The sequence below is a fragment of the Oryx dammah genome, unplaced genomic scaffold (assembly GCF_014754425.2).
Source record: "Oryx dammah isolate SB20612 unplaced genomic scaffold, SCBI_Odam_1.1 HiC_scaffold_3, whole genome shotgun sequence".
NCBI lineage: Eukaryota > Metazoa > Chordata > Mammalia > Artiodactyla > Bovidae > Oryx > Oryx dammah.
In genome coordinates this window covers 110,732,579-110,754,482 of record NW_024070187.1, presented here as the reverse complement: position 1 = coordinate 110,754,482, position 21,904 = coordinate 110,732,579, and the positions used below count along the sequence as shown (strand labels likewise).

Genomic DNA, 21,904 nt, shown 5'->3' with positions numbered 1-21,904 from the left:
CAAAGATACTGCCTGCAGCATTGTTGTGATGGCAAAATATTAGAAACTGTCTAGAGGTCATTAGTAGCAAAATGCTTAAATAAAATATATTCTGTTCATTCAGGGTGCTACCATGTAGCTTATATAAGGAAAGAAGAGACTCTAATATATAAAATAGAGAGGTCTCCAAAACACAATGTTGAAAAAAAGCAAGTTACAAAAGGAAACATAATGTATGACATCATTTAAATGAAATATTAAAAACAGAAAACAGGACTGCATGTGAATGGAGTTATGTATGTATGTATATTTATGCATGTTTATACACAAAAGATGGGCTTCCCTGGCGGCTCAGCTGGTAAAGAACCCGCCTGTAATGCAGGAGACCTGGTTTCCATCCCTGGGTTGGGAAGATTCCTTGGAGAAGGGAAAGGTTACCCACTCCGGTATTCTGACCTGGAGAATTTCATGGACTATATAGTCCATAGGGTTGCAAAGAGTTGGACATCACTGGGCGACTTTCACTTTCACACAAAAGATGGACTATGAAGGGCTATATGATTTGCACGAGATGGTTGTTTATGGGAGCCTTAGAAAAGGCAGAGGAACCAGAGATCAAATTGCCAACATCCGCTGGATCATGGAAAAAGCAAGAGAGTTCCAGAAAAACATCTATTTCTGCTTTATTGACTATGCCAAAGCCTTTGACTGTGTGGATCACAATAAACTGTGGAAAATTCTGAAGGAGATGGGAATACCAGATCACCTAACCTGCCTCTTGAGAAATCTGTATGCAGGTCAGGAAGCAACAGTTAGAACTGGACATGGAACAACAGACTGGTTCCAAATAGGAAAAGGAGTACGTGAAGGCTGTATATTGTCACCCTGCTTATTTAACTTATATGCAGAGTACATCATGAAAAACGCTGGACTGGAAGAATCACAAGCTGGAATCAAGATTGCTGGGACAAATATCAATAACCTCAGATATGCAGATGACACCACCCTTATGGCAGAAAGTGAAGAGGAGCTAAAAAGCCTCTTGATGAAAGTGAAAGAGGAGAGTGAAAAAGTTGGCTTAAAGCTCAACATTCAGAAAATGAAGATCATGGCATCTGGTCCCATCACTTCATGGGAAATAGATGGGGAAACCGTGGAAACAGTGTCAGACTTTATTTTTTTGGGCTCCAAAATCACTGCAGATGGTGACTGCAGCCATGAAATTAAAAGACACCTATGCCTTGGAAGGAAAGTTATGACCAACCTAGATAGTATATTCAAAAGCAGAGACATTACTTTGCCGACTAAGGTCCATCTAGTCAAGGCTATGGTTTTTCCTGTGGTCATGTATGGATGTGAGAGTTGGACTGTGAAGAAGGCTGAGCACTGAAGAATTGATGCTTTTGAACTGTGGTGTTGGAGAAGACTCTTGAAAGTCCCTTGGACTGCAAGGAGATCCAACCAGTCCATTCTGAAGGAGATCAACCCTGGGATTTCTTTGGAAGGAATGATGCTAAAGCTGAAGCTCCAGTACTTTGGCCACCTCATGCAAAGAGTTGACTCATTGGAAAAGACTCTGATGCTGGGAGGGATTGGGGGCAGGAGGAGAAGGGGACGACCAAGGATGAGATGGCTGGATGGCATCACAGACTCGATGGACGTGAGTCTGAGTGAGCTCTGGGAGATGGTGATGGACAGGGAGGCCTGGCGTGCTGCCATTCATGGGGTCACAAAGAGTCGGACACGACTGAGCGACTGAACTGAACTGAACTGGGGGGAAGGGAGAGGAAAACAGAGCTGGTTGTGGATACCTGGGACATCAATTTTTATTTATAATTTTTCATTCCTTTTAAAAAGGAAAAATATATTATTTTAATAATGATTAATTATTAAACTATTATTTAAATTATCAAACCACCTGGATAATGGACCCATGAGTCTTCATCATATTATCCTCTATTCTCTGTTTTTAAAAATTGATAAAATAAAAAGTCTCTTATTTGCATTACAATCAATGAAGTATATTCACTTAACGAACATTTCACTGAAAAGAGCAAGAAAAATACCCACAGGTGGTTCAGTGGAACAGCAGTATAAGTGAGAAGTCCTTCCTGCATCTGTATGAACGTGTCACATGCGTGGCTGGTGCGTCCACTGATAACAAGGGAGGCAGCAGTGATGTGACACAGAAAGGCCCTCTTGTATGATGTCCTGGGCCCCTCGCCACGGAGTTTAGATTTAAGATTTCCTCCAGTCTTCGAGGAAGAATCTTACTCACGATGCGTGTATGGCCTCTCCATTTCTTCTACTCCTTAACTGTAGATGGGAGACCTGTTGAGGATGGAGAAACTCTTAATACCAGATCCTTTGTTTTCCCTGGTGGCTCAGATGGTAAAGCATCTGCCTGCAGTGTGGGAGACCCGGGTTCATCCCTGGGTTGGGAAGATCTCCTGGAGAAGGAAATGGCAACCCACTCCAGTACTCTTGCCTGGAAAATTCCATGGACTGAGGAGCCTGTTAGGCTACAGTCCATGGGGTTGCAAAGAGTCGGACACAACTGAGCAACTTCACTTTCACTTTTCCTTAGGTATCTAGTATGGCAGTTACAAGGTTAGATAAACATATTGGGTTGCCCCAAAAGTACGTTCTGGTTTTTCTGTACCATCCTAACAAAAAACTTGAGCAAACTTTTTGGCCAAGCCAGTATATTTCAAGGCAGTGATTCAATTATAATTTAATCCACACTCTTAACTGGGTAGAGGTGTTGAGCTTTTCTAGCACAGAAGATAGAGAAAAAGGAATCCAAGGACTGAGACTTGGTCTTTGCTGGACATGCCCATCCCAAAGAACAATATATGCAAAGATTAAGGGGGGCAGGAAATGGTTAATAAGGGACCCTTGGTTTGAAAAGCTAAGCTGCTGGGTCCTTTGACTCCACACAGGCCAACTCCTCACTATGCTGGTCCCCAGAAGGATAATAATGGCTTTTCTCTGGATTGCCTGATGGTTTGACAATAAAGAATCTGCCTGCAATGCAGGAGAGGAAGAAGATGTGGGTTCAATCCCTGGATTGGGAAGATCTCCTGGAGAAGGGGATGGCTACCCACTCCAATTGTTCTTGCCTGGATAATCCCATGGACAGAGAAGCCTGGGGGGCTATGACTGAGTCTCAAAGAGTCGGACAGGTCTAAGGAACTGAACGCACCTGGATAGGATGTGTTTTACAATATATCCACCAAATATTGTATCTATTGTGTCTGGCAGTACCTGGTGTATATGGCCACCCCCACACACCCCAGAACAAAACCTCTGGCTCTTGGTTTGTTTTTAAGGGTATTTGTCATAACCTTTACTGCTGAATCTTGAGAGGTTGATCTTGACCCGCTGGTGAGTCTCAAGGCCCTTCCTGGTTAATATCCGTATTGGTTTGAATTAAGGGGTTGCCTTCATGGAGAGTTGGCAGCATCCTGCCTGCCCTCACCTCTTAGGGAAAACCAGGCTTTGCGAGCTCCTCTGTGGAATCCTTGCTGCTAAAAGGCCCTGGGACATTTTCCACATGTAGCCTGTTGCTGGTCAGCTGACTGGACTTGGCCATGCAGCCTGCTCCAAATGGAACTTCCTGGATCATTCATTTCTTTGCTGATGGAGGCAGCACGTTTGCAATCAGGAGACAGAAGTGCTAGCCTGTGGGTAGAAAGGCAGAATCGTGACCAGTCACTTTTTGTTACCTTTCCTTGGTCTCTTTCACATGTGGTCAAGCAGAGCCCTGTTGCCTTTGTCTGCAAGGCTCATGCCATCTAGATGACTGACATCTAGATATCGAATATGGAAGCACTGATTTTTTTACCATTGCCCACAGCTCGTGAGGTTGTTAGCTTAGCTCTGTGGCTGAGAACTGAGATCCCACCGGTCACATTGCTAGATTTTCTGCTAGAAATTTCACATTTGGTTCAGCATGGGTTTTTATAGTTGTATTTCAGCTGCTCCCTGGACTCCTGGCCTAGCTACTATGCAGATTTCTTCCATAAAATTACCTCACTGATCCCAGGAAGTATACTAGTGAATGGCAGGAGGGGGTGTTTAAAGAGGAGGTTTATCTTCAGAAAAAAACACATGAAGGTGGGAGAAGGGGGCACAGTCTGGAAGAACTGGAGGAGATCCACTCAAGCGAAATTTCCTGCAGCCAATGCCAGCCTCTTCTACTCTTGCTTGTTGTCTTCAATCTAAGGTGAAAATCACTTTTGAACAGAACTGTTTGGTAAAAAACACAGGCTGGTCAGTTCATCAGTTATACAAATCCACATGAGTTTAAGTGAACTCCGGGAGTTGGTGACGGACAGGGAGGCCTGGAGTGCTGCAGTTCTTAGGATTGCAAAGAGTCGGAGTCGACTGAGCGACTGAACTGAACTGCTATAGTGAGCAAGGCTCTGCATGTATGTGAGCAAGGGGGTGTGGGAATCTTCTGTACTTTCCTCTTAATTTTGCTGTGAACCTAAAACTACTCTAAAAAGATTAAATCCATTAAAAAAAAAATAGGCTAGAAGTAGCAGACTTTCATCAGCTAGAAAGTGGTGAAGCTAAAGTTCCCATGTTGTGTGTGGGGGGGCTAGGGAAAGCACAGCATGGGAACTTTGGCTTCACCACTTTCTAGCTGATGATCTTGACTGAGAAGTTTAAGTTTTTCAAAATTCAGATTCTCTACTTACAGATATCTTCGGGTCAAAGAAGACCATAATAAATAATAATAGCTGCCATTTATTGAGCAACAATTATGCAGCGGACAGTTACTCTCTAGGCTCCACAGTCCACTGCAATAATTGTTCCCAGTTTGCAAATGAATAAATAGAGGCAAGGAAGTTGAGGTTTTGACTTAGGTCATCAGTGAATAAGAAGCAGAATTTATATGTTGAAGCCAATGTAACATAGAGGTCAAAGGTATAAATTCTCTCTAAAGACTGCTTGTTCTGCCCCTTGGGAGCAAGTAGGGCAGTTGTGAATAGAAGATGGTTCAATTCATAGAAAAAAAAAAAAAAACTTAGAAACTATTGAGTTACAGGTGATACTACTAACCCAGTGCCCTCTGCTGCTATGTATGTTCTTTCCATGATCTGCTTCCTTCAGAAAAAGAGCCAAGCTAAGCCTGGATTGTATTTGACATTTACTAATTTTTTTCCTAAAAATACTACTTTTTAATTCCCCCTTTCCATCAGAATTTTCCTCTCATAACTAAGGACTAATTTAAAAACTTGATAAATGTGTGTTGGGGAGGCAGTTGACAACTAGAGCTTAAAAATAGTGTCCAAACATTTTTTTGTGTGCCAGTTTAAAAATATTGACTGACAGATAAAGTAGGATCGGCCATCTAAACCTCACAAAAACGCGTACGTGACTTTCTTGAGTTGGGTTGTCTTTGATGGCACAAAAAAGAAGTCCCATTTCTCATCTACTCCTTCATTCTATCACCCCACATGTGCGTATATTCTATTATGTACCTGTGATGTGTCTGGTCCTGTGAAACTATGTATTTTTTTTTTTTTTTTTGGAATGTTCTCTCAAGATCTGTGACCTGACTGAAGCTAATTGATTTTGTGTATGTGTGTATAGTCATTCGATGTAGCCTTCTCCTACCAAACCTGTCCTGACGTTTCCCGAGACGCTGAGTCATCTCATGTTCCATTACAGTTGGTTTGAATCAAAAGTCATCCCCCACCTCTGGGGTCTTTACTCTCCCCTTGATTTCTGCCAGCACTCCCTTGTCTGGGTCCCGCAGAAACAGTATGGCTACTTATAGACAATCCTCCCACCTCCTGACAGCCTGGATCCTTTCTTTTTGCCTGGTGACTTCAGATCAGCCTGTGTGTTCCCTGGGCTTTTACCTTCCACTGGTCTACTTTCTAGCAAAAGGGCTAGAAACCCAGAGTGAGATGACAGGAGAAGGGAGCTGGAGGGACTGATCTAGTCACTGGGTCTTTGAACAATTAGCAAGGCAAAGAGAGTAGGTTAATTTCCTTTTTTTAATTGAAGGATAATTGTTTTGCAGTATTGTGTTGGCTTCTGCCATACAACATCGTGAATCAGCCACCAGTACGCAAGCGTATGTCCCCTCCCTCTTGAACCTCCCCCACTCTCCTGCATCCCACCCCTCTAGGTTGTCACAGAGCACCGGGGTGAGTTCCCTGTGCCCATACAGCAGCTTCCTGCTGACTATCTATTTTACAGATGGTAGCATTTATATGCGGAGAAGGCAATGGCACCCCACTCCAGTACTCTTGCCTGGAAAATCCCATGGACGGAGGAGCCTGGTAGGCTGCAGTCCATGGGGTCGTGAAAAGTCAGACATGACTGAGCGACTTCATTTTCACGCGTTGGAGGAGGAAATGGCAACCCACTCCAGTGGTCTTGCTTGGAGAATCCCAGGGACAGGGGAGCCTGGTGGGCTGCCATCTCTAGGGTCACACAGAGTTGACTTAGCAGCAGCAGCAGCAGCATTTATTTGGGCTTCCAGGTGGCACTAGTGATAAAGAACCTGCCTGTCAATGGACGAGACAAAAGAGACATGGGTTCGATCCTAAGGTTGGGAAGATCCCCTGGAGGAGGGCATGGCAACCCACTCCAGTGTTCTTGCCTGGACAACCCCATGGACAGAGGAGCCTGGTGGGTTACAGTCCATAGGGTTGCAAAGAGCTGGACACGACTGAAGCGACTTAGCATGCAGGAGTGTATATATCTTAAGGCTCAATTCGTCCCATTGTGTCCAAAGTCTGTTCTTCAGGTCTGTGTCTCTAGTCCTGCCCTGCAAATAGGTTCATCCGTCCCATTTTTCTAGGTTCCTTATATTTGTGTTCATTTATGAGATTTGTTTTTCTCTTTCTGACTTACTTCACTCTGTATAACAGGCTCTAGGTTTATCCACCTCAGTAGAACTAACTCAAGTATGTTCCTTTTCATGGCTGAGTAATATTCCATCACATATATGTATGTACCACAATGCTTTATCCATTCATAAGTTTCCACTATGTCACAGACAGGTATTGTTGCCAAGAAATGGGTTACAGACAGTCAAAGTGATTTGGAAACCTACTCAATTTGGAAACAGTTTTGATGTAGAGTTCTTCAGAACATGAAATGCTTCATCCCTTAGAACTGATATTAAAGATGGTAGATAAGCGAAAGGGGCATTGTGTCGATCTTCACTGTGTTCCCAGCACTCTGCTGGGCATGTTACAGCCACTGACTTACTGAAATGCCACATTTTCTGTGCAAGATGGTTAGTAATATAACCGTAGTTGTATCTTCTGGTTGAGATATGTATTACTGTTGTCATCATTATCCTTAATTTCCAGGTAAGGAAATAGGCTCATGGAGGTAAAATAAGCTGTTCGAGTTCACATAGCTGGGAAAAGGTGTCAGGATGTGCCTGCTCCGAGGGCTGTGCACAGGATGGATCCACCGATGACATGTTAATAATACCACCTGCCCTACTGCACGGTTCGAACCTCCTTCTTAGCATGAGTCCTGACAATGGAGCAGCAGAGTAAAGGGCTTGAAAAGAAACCAGACTGAGACAAAATATGACCCTTTCCATCACCCTTCCCTCTTCCTGAACCCTAGTCCTTGCCTCCCCAAAGATGCAGAAAAATGAGTTGGGCAGGGGGTGGGGTGGGTTGGGAGAAATTGGGAGATTGGGATTGACACATATTGGCGTTCAGTTGCTTAGTTGTGTCCAACTCTTTGCGACCCCATGGACTGCAGCACACCAGGCTTCTCTCACCTCCACTATCTCCCTTGAGTCAGGGATGCCATCTAACCATCGCATCCTCTGTTGCCCCCTTCTCCTTTTGCCTTCAATCTTTCCCAGCATCAGGATCTTTTCCAATGAATTGGCTCTTCACATCAGGGGACAAAAGTACATATATCTGTGTGTGTGTGTGTGTTTACACGCGAATGCACGCACATGTGTACATTCAGTCTTGTCCAACTATTCTCAACCCCTTGGACCGTAGCCCACCAGGCTCCTCTGCCCATGGGATTTCCCAGGCAAGAATACTGAAGGGGGTTGCTCTTTCCTCCTCCCAGGGATCTTCCTGGTCCAGTCATTGAACCCACGTCTCCTGCATTGACAGGCAGATTGTTTACCACTGAGCTGCCTGGGAAGCCTCATGTTGCTGTTGGGGTTCAGGCACTAAATTGTGTCCAGCTCTTTGTGAGCCCATGGACTACAACATGCTAAACTTCCCTGTCCTTCACTATCTTCTGAGTTTGCTCAGACTCATGTCCATTGAGTCGGTGATGCCATCCAACTCTCTCATCTTCTGTCATCCTCTTCTCCTGCCTTCAATATTTCCCTGCATCAGTGTCTTTTCCAGTGAGCCAGCCCTTTGCATCAAGTAGCCAAAGTATCAGAGCTTCAGCTTCAGCATCAATCTTTCCAATAAATGTTCAGGGTTGATTTCCTTTAGGATTGACTGGTTTGATCTCCTTGCTGTCCAAGGGACTCTCAAGAGTCTTCTCCAGCAGCACAATTTGAAAGTATCAACTATTCAGCACTCATATATGTCTATATATACATGTGTATATGTACACATTATTCATACTAGGTACAAAATAGGTAACTAATGAGAACCTACTGTATAGCACAGGGAACTTTACTCAGTTCTCTGTGGCAACTTAAATGGGAAGGAAATCCTAAAAAGAGAAGATATATCTATATGTGTAGCTGATTCACTTTGCTGTACAGCAGAAACTAACACAGTATTGTGAAGCAACTATCCTTCAATAAAAATGGATTAACAAAAATTAAAATTAAAAAATAATTTGGGAGTAAATCGAGCACTATACAGAGAATGAGGCACAGGTAGGACCCCCCCCCCACCGTCCTTTTAAACACAACACTATGCATAATCCCCCCAGTTCCCTGTTAAGGAAGCCCTTCTCTTGCCCTTGAAGATTTGCAGTGACATTAACAGTCTTCAGCTGGGTCAAGTTCAAAGTATTTTCTGGATGAACAAGGGAAACTCTCAACCCAAGACAAACAAACAAGCAGAGTTCCTATGGATGGTTTGCATTCTGCTGAACTGTTCTGTTTTTAATGACTGATCTAATAACGAGCTAGTGATTGCCTGTCATCTTAAACCAGTCCTCGAGAATACTCCACATGTATGTGATGTCTGCCTGTGCACAAACTCATCTTTCTACATAAAACCAGGCAGCAATACCTGTGTCTTTCATAGGGATATTTACATAGAGGAATACCATAAGCCATACATAATATTTTCTTTTTCTTTAAATAAATTATCTTTTAAAAAAATGTAGTCTCCTTAACCTGGTTGTAATATTGTGGTTTCTGTTTGTAAAGTTGGGCTCTTAAAAGAGCAAAGTGAAAGCAAGAGAAAAAAGGCTGAGTACATTTTACATTACGTGCAAACCCTTTTCTTAAAAACTTTCACAGTATTCCAAAATACGTTTATTAAATCTCCCCAAATATGTCCCCCATAATTAATTTTCATTCTCTTTGCATTAACTTGTTTATCGAATTGGAATTCGGTCCCCATTTGAGGCAATTAATTTGAAGAGTGACCACACACCCACCCACACTCCTTCCAGAACACCCACACACATATGCCGAATCCCAAGCCACCGGTAACTGGGTTTTTCGGCCTTTTTCCCTTTCTCAGCTCCTCTCTGAGCTCTGTTCTGCTCTTGCCTGCTAAATAAATGATCTGTCTCTTTTCAGGACAGCGACAACCTCTGGTGGGACGCGTTTGCCACCGAGTTTTTTGAAGATGATGCCACATTAACCCTTTCATTTTGTTTGGAAGATGGACCAAAGCGATACAGTAAGAAAGCAGTTTATTTTCTCTAATATTTCCCCTTTTTTTTTTTTTTTTTTTTGCGCCTGAAAGAAAACCACAGGGATCTTCAGAGAATAGAACGGTGCTGACAGGCTGACAGTATTCCCTGCCCTCCTGCCTCTGATCAAGGCATTGTCACCGGGCGGCAGCCTGACTCAGAGGCAGCGAGATGTTTCCTTTGCAGCTTAGAATGTCTAGGCATTTGCCTGTTTTGAGAGCGAGGCAGATGTGAACCAAGTTCCCCATTGATAGGTGGGAGCTGAACTGTGGACAGTTGTCACCCCTCACTTCCCTGCAAACCTTCTTTATCCTTGACAACTCATACTTCACACGTACCGTTTTGCTTCCGAAGTTTCCTTAAAAAAAAAAAAAAAAGTCTAACAGTCACGGTATCAGCCACATCCTTCTAATCCCCTCTTATCAATTATCTCAAGTATTTATTTGACAAGTGCTATGTTTTCTTGCGGGCGGGGGAGGCCACAGCTGCTTGGAACACACACTTTGGGATTCCTGTTGACAGAATTTATAGTTCCTTGTCTTTCCGGCGAGTGATAACTCTGTAAAGAACCACAAATTACAGCCCATGGCACCTTGGGTAACAGCTGATCTGTCCTGATTAGGTTCAGCCAACTTGTCAGAGATGAGATTTGCTAGTTATGCTGGAAGACTGAGAGGCATAGATACATCGGCACAAAAGCAATTAATGTCCGGTTAGATCAGGAGAGATACGTTTTCAGAAATCGGCGTTGCGCAGTAGGAAAGGATCTGTCTGTCAGAGGGTAAAACATCCCAAATGTCACAAACACGGAGCTGATAATGGGAGCAGTCACAGTAGGTACAAACGGGGCGGTTCAGATCATTGGGTAATTGATAGGTAATAGCAGTCTTGATAAACACCATGAAAAGATCTGATGGCTTCTAAATGTATTCCAAAGCAATTAGCGTACAATAAGTGTATTTTTTTTCTTAATGTTAGGGCTTCAGATAACTTAGTATTTGGATCTATTGCAAGATAAGTTGATTAATTATGCCAATACATGCATGGTGATTTTGAAAAAGTGGCAAACTGGTGGGGAGCAGGACAGCTTGCTCGACGGAAGTTCAGAGCCAGGAGCGTCTCTTTAGATTTGTATATTGCAGGCTTTAGAGGTGGGGGACATGATCAATACATGTTTTGTATGAGAGGGGCAGCTACTGTGCCAGACAAGGGGCTGTTCCGGAATGTCTTTACATTTGACATAAGGACGCTTGTTGCAAGTGCCAGCAGACCCACTACACCAGGGTCCTGATGAGTTCACTAGCTTTTCTGTGCGTGGGTGCTCCCAACCTCCTCACAGCCCAGAGAGTGGGAGAGTCGAAGCTACTATCTCAGAATTCCCTGGGAGATGAATGAACTCAGCAATCTAACAGTTTCTCTCTCCCCAAAAGCCTGCCTGATCAATGATGAATAATTGCGAACCGAGCAGTCATCCATCTTCCGAGCCTTATTTTTTTTCTGAGGCATAAACTCAGATAACTTCAAGTTATCATTGTTTCACGTTCCTGTGCTTATTTGTGTGTGTGTGAATCCATCAGGCTCTGCTCGAGGAACTAGAATTACTAATAAAACAGATTCTCAATCTTCCATCTGTCCACCCCTGACCCCAACATCATCTGCAGGGGGGCGGTGAGGCATGATCAGGGCTCGTTGAAGATCTTATATTCACGTACAGGAGTGTCTGCCTGACAACGAGCCATTGTTGCCCAGGCTTCTTTGTTTCTCTGAGCCAAAATATTTCCCGAGCGGCAGAGAGAAACAAAGATGATTGACAGTCTGGAGCCGAGTCTCATCAGCTGCTTTGCTGACAGTCGGGTGATGTGCGCACGCTTGCTGATGTGCGGGCTAGTGACAGCTGATTGACAGCCGAGGACTGGGAGATAGGGAAGATGAAGGATGCTTGGAGCGCCTGACACACGCTGTTTATGCAGCGCTCCAAGCATCTCCCGGCTACCTTAACCCGTTGGCGGTCCAGGGACACTGTGCCAGCTGGGCAGGGAAAACGCACACTGGCCCCGTGCTGGGGGGTGCAGCCTTTTCTTGACACCATGCAGGGAGCTGAGAGCTGTGTATTTCTGAGGGAGAAAGTAGGACTTGGCTATTACATTTATATATGTAAGACATTTCTGCAAATTACTTTCGTTCTAAGTACCAAGGAATATTCCAGGTGAGGTTTACTTAACCCTTACTAGAAAAAAAGTTTTCCTTCTCCCTCCCTATCTCTGTGTTTTCAGAGGGTCTCTCAGCTCTAATAGATCATATCTCGAAGCTACCGTAAATCCTGTAATATGTGTTTACTTGTTTATTTGTTGCTTGTCATCCTGTATTAGAATGTTTTCTCTCTGTGCACCAGGGCTTTGTTTTATTTATTGCTGAGTTATCAAGTTAATACAGAAACTGGCACAAGACAAGTGCCCAATAAATACTCATTGAATGACTATATGAATGACATTTAAGGGGAAAATTTTATACCACCAAACAGAATGCTGGCAAAACCATCCGTTGACCGAGGTCTTTGCACTTCTTTAAATGGGGAGAACTCAAACCAAAGTGCTCTGCTTGGTTTTCAAATAAGTTTTAGGGTATGGTTGGATCTATTTTAAGATACACAGTTGGGAGGGGAATGAAATGGTTGGGTGGCATCACCGACTGGATGGATATGAGTTTAAGCAAGCTCTGGTAGTTGGTGATGGACAGCCTGGTGTGTTGCAGTCCATGGGGTCTCAAAGTCGGTCACGACTGAACAACTGAACTGAACTGCACTGGTGGGGGGGGGCAAACCTAATCATATAATAATTCAGGAAGTAATTATGTTTGGGAAGATACACTACTCTTCCATTTATTATTTATTTTTTGGCTGTGTGGCCTTCAGGATCTTAGTTCTCCGACCAGGGATCAAACCCCTGTCTCCTGCATTGGAAGTGAGGAGTCCTAACCACTGGCCTGCCGGCCAAGTCCCATCGCTCTGTCTTTTAGAAAGCCCCTGTTGCTCCATCCACCCAGGTCCCTACTCTCCTGATGGGAGTGGGCTCCCTCCCCAGGTCGGGTATGATTAGGACTGCTGATGGAGAGTGCTGCTGTCTTCCTAGAAGACTAGGGTGTAGTTGATGAGGAGAGGATCCAGAGGAACAGAGTTACTGGAAAACATCTGCCATCAGGCTATACAGCGCCTAAGGTTATGTGCCTGCCGCTGCCTCGTGAGCCATCCTGAAGGTATTTTCCCAGCAGCTGGAGAAACCCACAGTCCAGGGAGGTGGTTTCTCTTTGGGTGAGGTGGACTCTCGAGTGGGGAAGAGGGTCAGGCGGAAGAGATTCCCTCTTGCTCAGCAAGTCCATGATTAAAGATCAGGAGAGCTGAAGAGTGTCTTTTCTGGAAGTGGACCCTTCCTCGGCCCCTAGAGCCCCAGCTGGTGAGTCATGAGGCCTCAGGCTGACCACCTCCAAAGTCAGAGTCAGGGCACCCCGCCCCACCCCGTACTACCCTTTCATCTCCCACTGCAAAGGGGGAAGAAGTGTGTGTCAGTTCACACATTTCTGAAAACAGCAGTCGCAAATAATAATGTGTCTTATTTGACGGAGAAGACAAGTGAGAAGAGGAAGGGGATGGCAGAGCCCTCTGCATGTTCGTTTTGCAATTTTAAGGTGGTGCGTGATTTTCTCCTCCATCTTGTATGGAAGTGACTGTTCTTAGGTGCCTGCTCACTGTCAGCATCAAGGAAGGGTTGGTTTTCCTCTGTACCTTTTCTGGGCACAGAGCCAAACTGTGGGCACAGTCTCCCCAGCTCCTGGTGACCAGCACAGACGCTTTTGGTAAAGACACTGGTTAACCCCCTAAGAGACCTAGGCTAACGTCCAGGGTCACGATGGCTGGATTCTTCATCTATAGGAAACACGTGATTCCCAGTTCATTCAGGAAAGGGTTCTCTGCTGGGAGAGATCCATGGAGAAAGTTCTCCTGTGTTTCATGGAGACAGTGGCGAGGCTGGGAGACAGTTGGATATATTCAACAATAGAAAGCACACGAGGACTCAATGTGAACATTCTTGGGTCTTAACTTATGCCTTGGTTATTAAAGAGAACCTCTATTTCCTCATCTGTAAAATGAACTCCATACTACCATCACTGGCTTATGGTGAAAGATGATCAGAGATCCTTGGAGCATTTGAACAACGTGGCAGTCAGCACTATTATTCTTTTTAATATTTATTTATTTATTTAGGGCTTCTTTTGTGGCTCAAAAGGTAAAACATCTGCCTGCAGTGCAGGAGACCTGGGTTCCATCCCTGGGTTGGGAAGATCACCTAGAGAAGGAATTGCTAACCCACGCCAGTTTTCTTGGCTGAAGCATTCCATGGACAGAGGAGCCTGGTGGGGTCACAAAGAGTCGGACCTGCCTGAGCCACTAGCACTTTTCTTTTATTTGTTTCTTTGGGTGCATCAGGTCTTGACTGCGACATGCAGAATCTTTCATTGTGGCACGCGGGCTTCCCTAGATGTGGCGCGTGAGCTCCGGAGAGTGATGGCTCAGTAGTAGAAGCCTGTGGGCTTAGTTGCCCCGTGACATGTGGGGTCTTAGTTCCCAGACCAGAGATCAAACCCATGTCCCCTGCATTGGAAGGCAGAGTCTTAATCACTGGAGTGCCAGGGAAGTCCCCGCTATTTTTACTGATAACAGTACACAGCCTGGGCGTCAGTGCAGTTTCTGTGCATTGGAGAGGCTTGCTGTGGACAAGTCCTTATCAAGTACCTAGAGCTTGCTGGGCAGCAGGGAGCCCACAGACAGCTTTGCCGGGCAATTCCTGCTGAAATGCAGCATTGAAGTGACCACCTCCTCCCAGGCTTTCCACTGCAGAAAACCCACAGTCATCACTGGTGAGTGAAGTGGGAGAGGAAGTGAAGAGTGACTGAGTGTGTGTGGGCTCTGGCCTTTGGGGGCTGAAGACTCCAAACTCTACACTATGTCCAGGTTGGCCTTCCTCTGGAAATTTGGTGGGAGGGCTGATACAAACAGTAAAATGCCATCTTATTTGGGGGCACTTCTCATTGGCCCCCAATTTTAAAAAAAATTTATCCCCCTCATTATTTTTAGGGAGAAGTGTGTGGTTCAGGCAGGAGTTCTGGGTCTGATACCTAGATTCAGACCCACCTTTGTCTTTTGCTTGATTACTATCAAACTACTTGATCCCAGCTTCAACTCATTTGGACAGAGATCATGCCTGTGTGCTCTGTCATGTCTGACTCTGGGACCCCATGGACTATAGCCTGCCAGGCTCCCCTGTCCATGGACTTTTCCAGGTGAGAATACTGAAGTGGGTTGTCATTTCCTTTTCCAGGGGAATCTTCCCAATACAGGGATCAAACCCACGTCCCCAGCGTCTCCTGCATTGGCTAGCGGATTCTTTACCACTGAGCCACCCTGTCTTTTACTACCTGTGTGATTTGGTCCAAGTCACTTTTGAAGCATCAGCGGCCTCCTTTGCAAAGTGAGGGTTTGATGAGATGACGCATGTAAATTTCTTAGCAGAGTTTCCAGCACACAGAAAACAGCTCTATAAACAGCTGTTGTTTTTCAATTGAATTCTGATGAGCATACCTTGGCCTCTAGATTGAGATCAAGGGCAACTCAGATAACACAGTTGTCGCTAATCCTTTAAATATTGTTCGTAATTTGAGGGTGACGGGTCCCAGTAATTTGCCGTCTTACAACCTATATTATGCTGAGTCCCACGTTCCTTCCAGAGTAAAGGTTTCTGGCAGGACCGCACACCTTTATAGTCAAATGAGCCCGAAGACTATTTTTGTTTCCTCTGTGGCTTCTGGGGGTTCATTTATTTTACCGTCCAAAAGCAGAAAGTTGTGGGGACATGCCGTCACTCTCCGTGCTGTTTCCTTAGTCATCAGATCCCACTAGATGTTTGAAGACCTGCGCATCGGCCCCTCTGTGGAGCAGTTTCCACACATCCTACCTCTCTTTTACATTTTTTTTCCTGTTTCCCTTTTATTCTGAAAATTCTGATGGCGCTGCAATATTGATGCTGTTCTTCAGTTTCGTCGTGTAATATGTGCTTTCTAAGGGGTGTATTTGGATGTGTGCCCTTAAGGTAGAGAAATTCTATGAGGCCCGAGGAGCTTGCCTATCTCTGGTTGCCATTCTTTTTTTCCTGGTTTATGTTGGTTCACCTTGTCCAGCTGTGTTTTTATTCTGCTTGCTATGTCAGAATTCTGAAAACATTTTCCCCCACTTTCTTTTTCTCCCTGCACTATCACCTTACACGATTAAAAATATGTTTCTGGGAAAATGATTCCTTGAATTAGCATTTTGAGACCACACTTAATAACTATTAGGATATGAGCATGGGTATGTTTTTTTAATAGTACACGTATATATTTTCTTTCTTGTTTTTATTCTTCAACTAAAGAATATTTTATTAAAAAAATTTTTTTACAACGTTGTGTTGGCTTCTGCCATACAACAGTGTGAATCAGCCATAATTATACACACATCGCCTCCCTCCCTAAGCTCCCTCCCCTCTCCCCATCCTATCCCTCCAGACCATCAGAAAGTGCAAGGTCGGGCTCCCTGTGCTGCACAGCAGCTTCTCACTAGCTATCCGTCTTACACCTGAGAGCGTACTTTCTCCGTTTGTCCAACCCTCTCCCTCCTGCGCTATATCCACAAGTCCATTCTCTACATCTGTGTCTCCATCCCTTCCCTGCAAATAGGTTCATCAACACCATTTTTCTAGATTTCTATATATTCTATATATACCTCATCCTCTGTCATCCTCCTTCTCTTCCTGCCCTCAATCTTTCCCAGCATCAGGGTCTTTTCCAATGAGTCGACTCTTTGCTTCAGGTGGCCAAACTATTGGAGTTTCAGCTCCAGCATCAGTCCTTCCAATGAATATTCAGGGTTGATTTCCTTTAGGACTGACTAATTTCATCTCCTGGCTGTCCAAGGAACTCTCAAGAGTCTTCTCCAGCACCACAATTTGAAAGCATCAATTCTTTGGTGCTCAGCCTTCTATATGGTCCAACTCTCACATCCGTACATGACTACTGGAAACACCATAGCTTTGACTATATGGAGCTTTGTCAACAAAGTGACCTCTCTCTGCTTTTTGATACACTGTCTAGGTTTGTCATACTCTTCTTCCAAGGAGCAAGCATCTTTTAATTTCGTGGCTGCAGTCACCATCCCAACAGTGATTTTGGAGCCCAAGAAAACAGAATTTGTTACAGGATTGTGTAGCTGGCATTTAGAGACCCGTAGCTTCCTCGAGAGGCATGTGCCAATTAGTCCAGGGGTTCTTCCTCTGTGAAGTGATTTTGTTCTTCTGAAAATTCTTCATTCCTTTTCTTTCTTTCTTTCTTTTTTCACTTAAGGAGGTAGAGTTCAAAATCCCTGACTCTGGGTCCTTTTGAGCTTCTGCTCCACCAGAGCTGTGTGAAAATAGGTGTGTGAGGTAGTGAACCTCAGTTTCTTTATACATAATATCAAGGTGATCAGAATCCAACATCATAGGGTCCTTGTGAAGACTGAGAGTGAGTTGAAAGTGAGAGTTGCTCAGCCGTGTCCAACTCTTTTTAACCCCATAGACTATACAGTCCATGGAATTCTCCAGGCCGGAATACTGGAGTGGGTAGCCTATCCATTCCCCAGGGGATCTTCCCAACCCAGGGATGGAACTATGTCTCCCGCATTGCAGGTGGATTCTTTACCTGCTGAGCTATAAGGGAAGCCCAAGAATACTGGAGTAGGTAGCCTATCCCTTCTCCAGAGGATCTTCCCAACCCAAGAATTGTACCAAGGCCTCCTGTATCGCAGGCAGATTGTTCACCAACTGAGCCACCAGGGATTAAATAAGATTAAGTAACACGCACCTTAATCTTCGATCACTTCTCCCTGGTGATCTCCTCGGTGATGGACAGGGGGGCCCGGCTGCAGTTCATGGGGTCGAATAGAGTCAGACACGACTGAGCAACTGAACTGAACTGAACTGAACTGAACATGTACCTTAGCTTAGTGCTGTCCATGAAAAATGCACAGCAAATGTTTATTGCTTGGATAAATAAATGGATGGATGAATAAGAGAATGAGTTGAACCTGTGATATGCCAGTCACTTGGCAGTAATACTACTTCCCTGGCAGCTCAGCTGGTAAAGAATCCGCCTGCAATGCAGGAGACCCCAGTTCAGTTCCTGGGTTGGGAAGATCCCCTGAAGAAGGGAACAGCTACCCACTTAAGTATTCTGGCCTGGAGAATTCCATAGACTATACAGTCCACTGGATCACAAAAAGTTGGACACTACTGAGAAACTTTCACTTTCACTTTGGCGTACATAAAAAGGATAGTTCCCTTTATTCTTTTCATCATTTAACACACAGTAGGAAAATCTCTGGCTCTGGGCAAAGCTTGATCAAATTTGTCTGCCACAGGGAAACCTTGAGAATTTAATGACCAACTGGGAGAAAAGTTGATACTAATGGAAGATGGTGACTTAAATAAACAAGTGCCAAAGTATTACAATGATGACACTTGTCCGATAGAAGGTAAAGTTTCCACCCCTTATTTTGCTCGGAGATCAAGGAGTGCCACCCTCTGTTCTAGGCACTTTGGGGTTCTATATCTTGTTTGCTGAGGACCAGATGAAAGGAAGGGAACTGTGCATTCAAAATTTAATCCGAGAAGAAGGAATGCACTTCTTGAGAGTGGGCCCTGATGGTTCGTTACTGGATGATTGTGGCACTTCTGTTACATAATGACATCATTGTCTTTGTTTCAGGTAACTCAGGAAAATGCTATTCTCTGATGGAGCTGCACTATAGGGTTTCTGGAAAGGTCTAGTATTTGAAATTGTAATTCTAGTGAGTTATCCTTTTCAACAGAAGTCTTTATTGGGCTGGCAAGATTTGGAGTAAATTAAGTTCATTTACTTAAGCAGGCACTCATTTAAGTTCATTTTTCTCTTCACTCGTTCATTGATTCACGCATTCAGAATTCACTGAATTCTTGCTGTTCGCCAGGCGTTGTCATCATGGGGTAGTTAGTCTTGAGAGGAAGGCAGTTCATCACTATTTTTTTCATTGACTTTTAATTTCATTTAATGAAAAACTCTTGCCTTAAATTAACACAATCTGCTAAGTAGCACAAAGAGAAAATATTCTCGTAATGTTAATGCAAAATCTAGGATTAGTTATATATTTTAAAAAAAAAGACCTGAGAGAAAGCCTACAACTGATGAAGGAACAAACAGACTTCTGAAGGGAAAGATGAGCCTGAATCTTTTCTCATCTGTGGTTTCAAATTGATGATATCAAGAAATGCAAATTGGTCATAGCAATAGATTCAGCAAATCTCCCATTCACTCATCTGCTAATAAATACCACACTAACGATCAAATGACATAATGGGCAGAAAAATGTGTTACATAAAGTGCTATTTAAGTTGAAAGCATAATTATCCTCATGTTTATAGTTGACCTTTTGGATTTGGTGACTTTATTTTCCCTTTATAAGTCAAGCAGTTAGGAAATCTAGGAGGAGTGTTGGGTCTTTTCTTATGGGGACAAAATTCACTGACAATATTATACAGCTTAAGCAAGTCAGACTTATAACTATTCTCAAGAGCTCGGTTGAGAGGTCTAAATGAGGTTCTAGCCAAGAAACGAACAAGGATGTCTCACTTTTGAGACTGTGTGACTATGATATCTATGGAGTACTGGTATGTACATTTCTTGACTCTTGGTTTCATGGGTATATTCCTATTCTCATTGGCTTCCCTATGGTTCTCAAACCAATATGGCACTACCTCATGGTGGGTAACAGGATGAATGTAGCCAACTTTTCACTATCACAATGATAGGTGATGCTACTGGCATTTATTGTCAGGGAGCTGGAGAAGATAAATGCTCTACTCAGTTAAGAAACATCTTACCTGGCTCTCTTCCCATCCACTTTACTCCTCATCTTGAAGGTAGTATCGCTAGATAAAATCTAAGTATACAAATGCAATACATGGGGCATAATTAATACTGCAAAATCACTTGTTTATGTAATAATCTGAGTTAACTAGATGCCCCGTGTTTTTCTTTTTTAAAGCTGGTAGCCCTACCAAAGGACCCTAGTTCATGCTCAAATATGAAATCTAGACAATTCCAGAGCAGTTCCAATGGAGTGTGAACACTATACATTATATGGGAATATCTCTAAGAGTGTTACTTGGCCCTGTTATGCACAAGAGTCTTGCCTCTGCTTACATTCAGCAACTGTTCTCATGAGTCTTGCTGCTGCTGCTAAGTCACGTCAGTTGTGTCCGACTCTGTGCGACCCCATAGATGGCAGCCCACCAGGCTCCTCCGTCCCTGGGATTCTCCAGGCAAGAATACTGGAGTGGGTTGCCATTTCCTTCTCCAATGCATGAAAGTGGAAAGTGAAAGGGAAGTCGCTCAGTCATGTCCAACTCCTAGTGACCCCATGGACTGCAGCCTACCAGGCTCCTCCATCCATGGGATTTTCTAGGCAAGAGTACTGGAGTAGGGTGGCATTGCCTTCTCCATCTCGTGAGTCTTACCTAAAGAATAAAACACCTCAGCAGTGGGGGCATGGTGTAGGGTGGTGATGGGGGGCAGTAGGCTAAAGCCTGCCTGATTTTGAATCCAAAGTCCATATTGCAGGCCTTCCACAGTTGACTGTGCTGCACTTGGGCAGGTACTGAGCACACAGGAGTACTATCACCTGCCTGAAAGGAGCTCAAAGTTTAACAAGGGAGACGGAGATAAGCAATTAACTCCAGTGCAATAATATCCGCACAGTGGAAGCGTACAGCTAACAAAGTCCTTGGGGCATAAAGAAGAAGGTGATCAAATCTGCTTTCAGGAGAAAAAGACTCAAACTGGTAAAGGGGTCTTTCCAACCTTCTAAAACCTTTGGTTCTTTGAAGCCATGACAGAAAACACATTATCAGGATATCTTGCAAAGATTAAGTTTTCAATAAATGTCTGTGGATTAGACAGATGATAGAGCAAGGGTGTGTGCCTGCTCAGTTGTGTCTGATGCTTTGCAATCGCATGGGCTATAGCTTCCCAGGCTCCTCTGTCCCTGGGGTTTCCCAGGCAAGAATACTGGAGAGGGTTACCATTTCCTTCTCCAGGGTACCTACCTAACTCACGGATCAAACCCATGGGCTCCTGCATTGCAGTCGAATTTTTCACTGCTGAGCCACCAGAAAGTCCAAAAATAGTATCAATATGATCCATGGGAACTGATTATTTAAGCCACAGGCACGCTAACTGCACGTACAGTTTTTCTCATGTTTTAATACATTTCTTCAATCACAATCTCTAGCTGTAGTGACTCATTTTGTATTATAGAGTAACAGAAATGTCACAGAGCAATTTGGAAGTTTGTCCATAAACAGAACTGAGACTTAGACTTAACATTTTAAACAACAAATGAAAATCATATCTACCCATAAAAAAGATGTGGTACATATACCCAATGGAATATTATTCAGCCACATAAGGGAACCTAATTGTGCCATGTGCAGACAGCAGGATGGACCTAGAGACAGTCATACAGAGTGAAAGAAGTCAGAATGAGAACAACAAATATCACATAGTAACACATGTGTGTGGAATCCAGAAAAATGATATCAGTTCAGTTCAGTTCAGTCGCTCAGTCCTGTCCGACTCTTTGCAACCTCATGAATCACAGGACACCAGGCCTCCCTGTCCATCACCAGCTCCCGGAGTTCACTCAAACTCATGTCCATCAAGTCGGTGATGCCATTCAACCATCTCATCCTCTGTCGTCCCCTTCTCCTCCTGCCCCCAGTCCCTCCCAGCATCAGGGTCTTTTCCAATGAGTCTACTCTTCACATCAGGGGGCCAAAGTACTGGAGTTTCAGCTTCAACATCATTCCTTCCAATGAACACCCAGGACTGATCTCCTTTAGGATGGACTAGTTGGACCTCCTTGCAGTCCAAGGGACTCTCAAGAATCTTCTCCAACACCACAGTTCAAAAGCATCAATTC

At 44.1% G+C, this 21,904-nt stretch overlaps 1 protein-coding gene across 10 annotated transcripts in view; it reads left to right on the top strand.

The window, feature by feature from the left end:
- The window catches only part of LDB2 (LIM domain binding 2), a 451,984-nt gene that overhangs the window by 154,329 nt on the left and 275,751 nt on the right, over positions 1-21,904 (top strand). For all 10 annotated transcript variants that reach the window (XM_040237572.1, XM_040237567.1, XM_040237566.1 and 7 more), the window contains exon 2: positions 9,713-9,815. In XM_040237572.1, the coding sequence (XP_040093506.1) occupies positions 9,713-9,815 (103 nt within the window). The remainder of the gene's footprint in view (positions 1-9,712; positions 9,816-21,904) is intronic.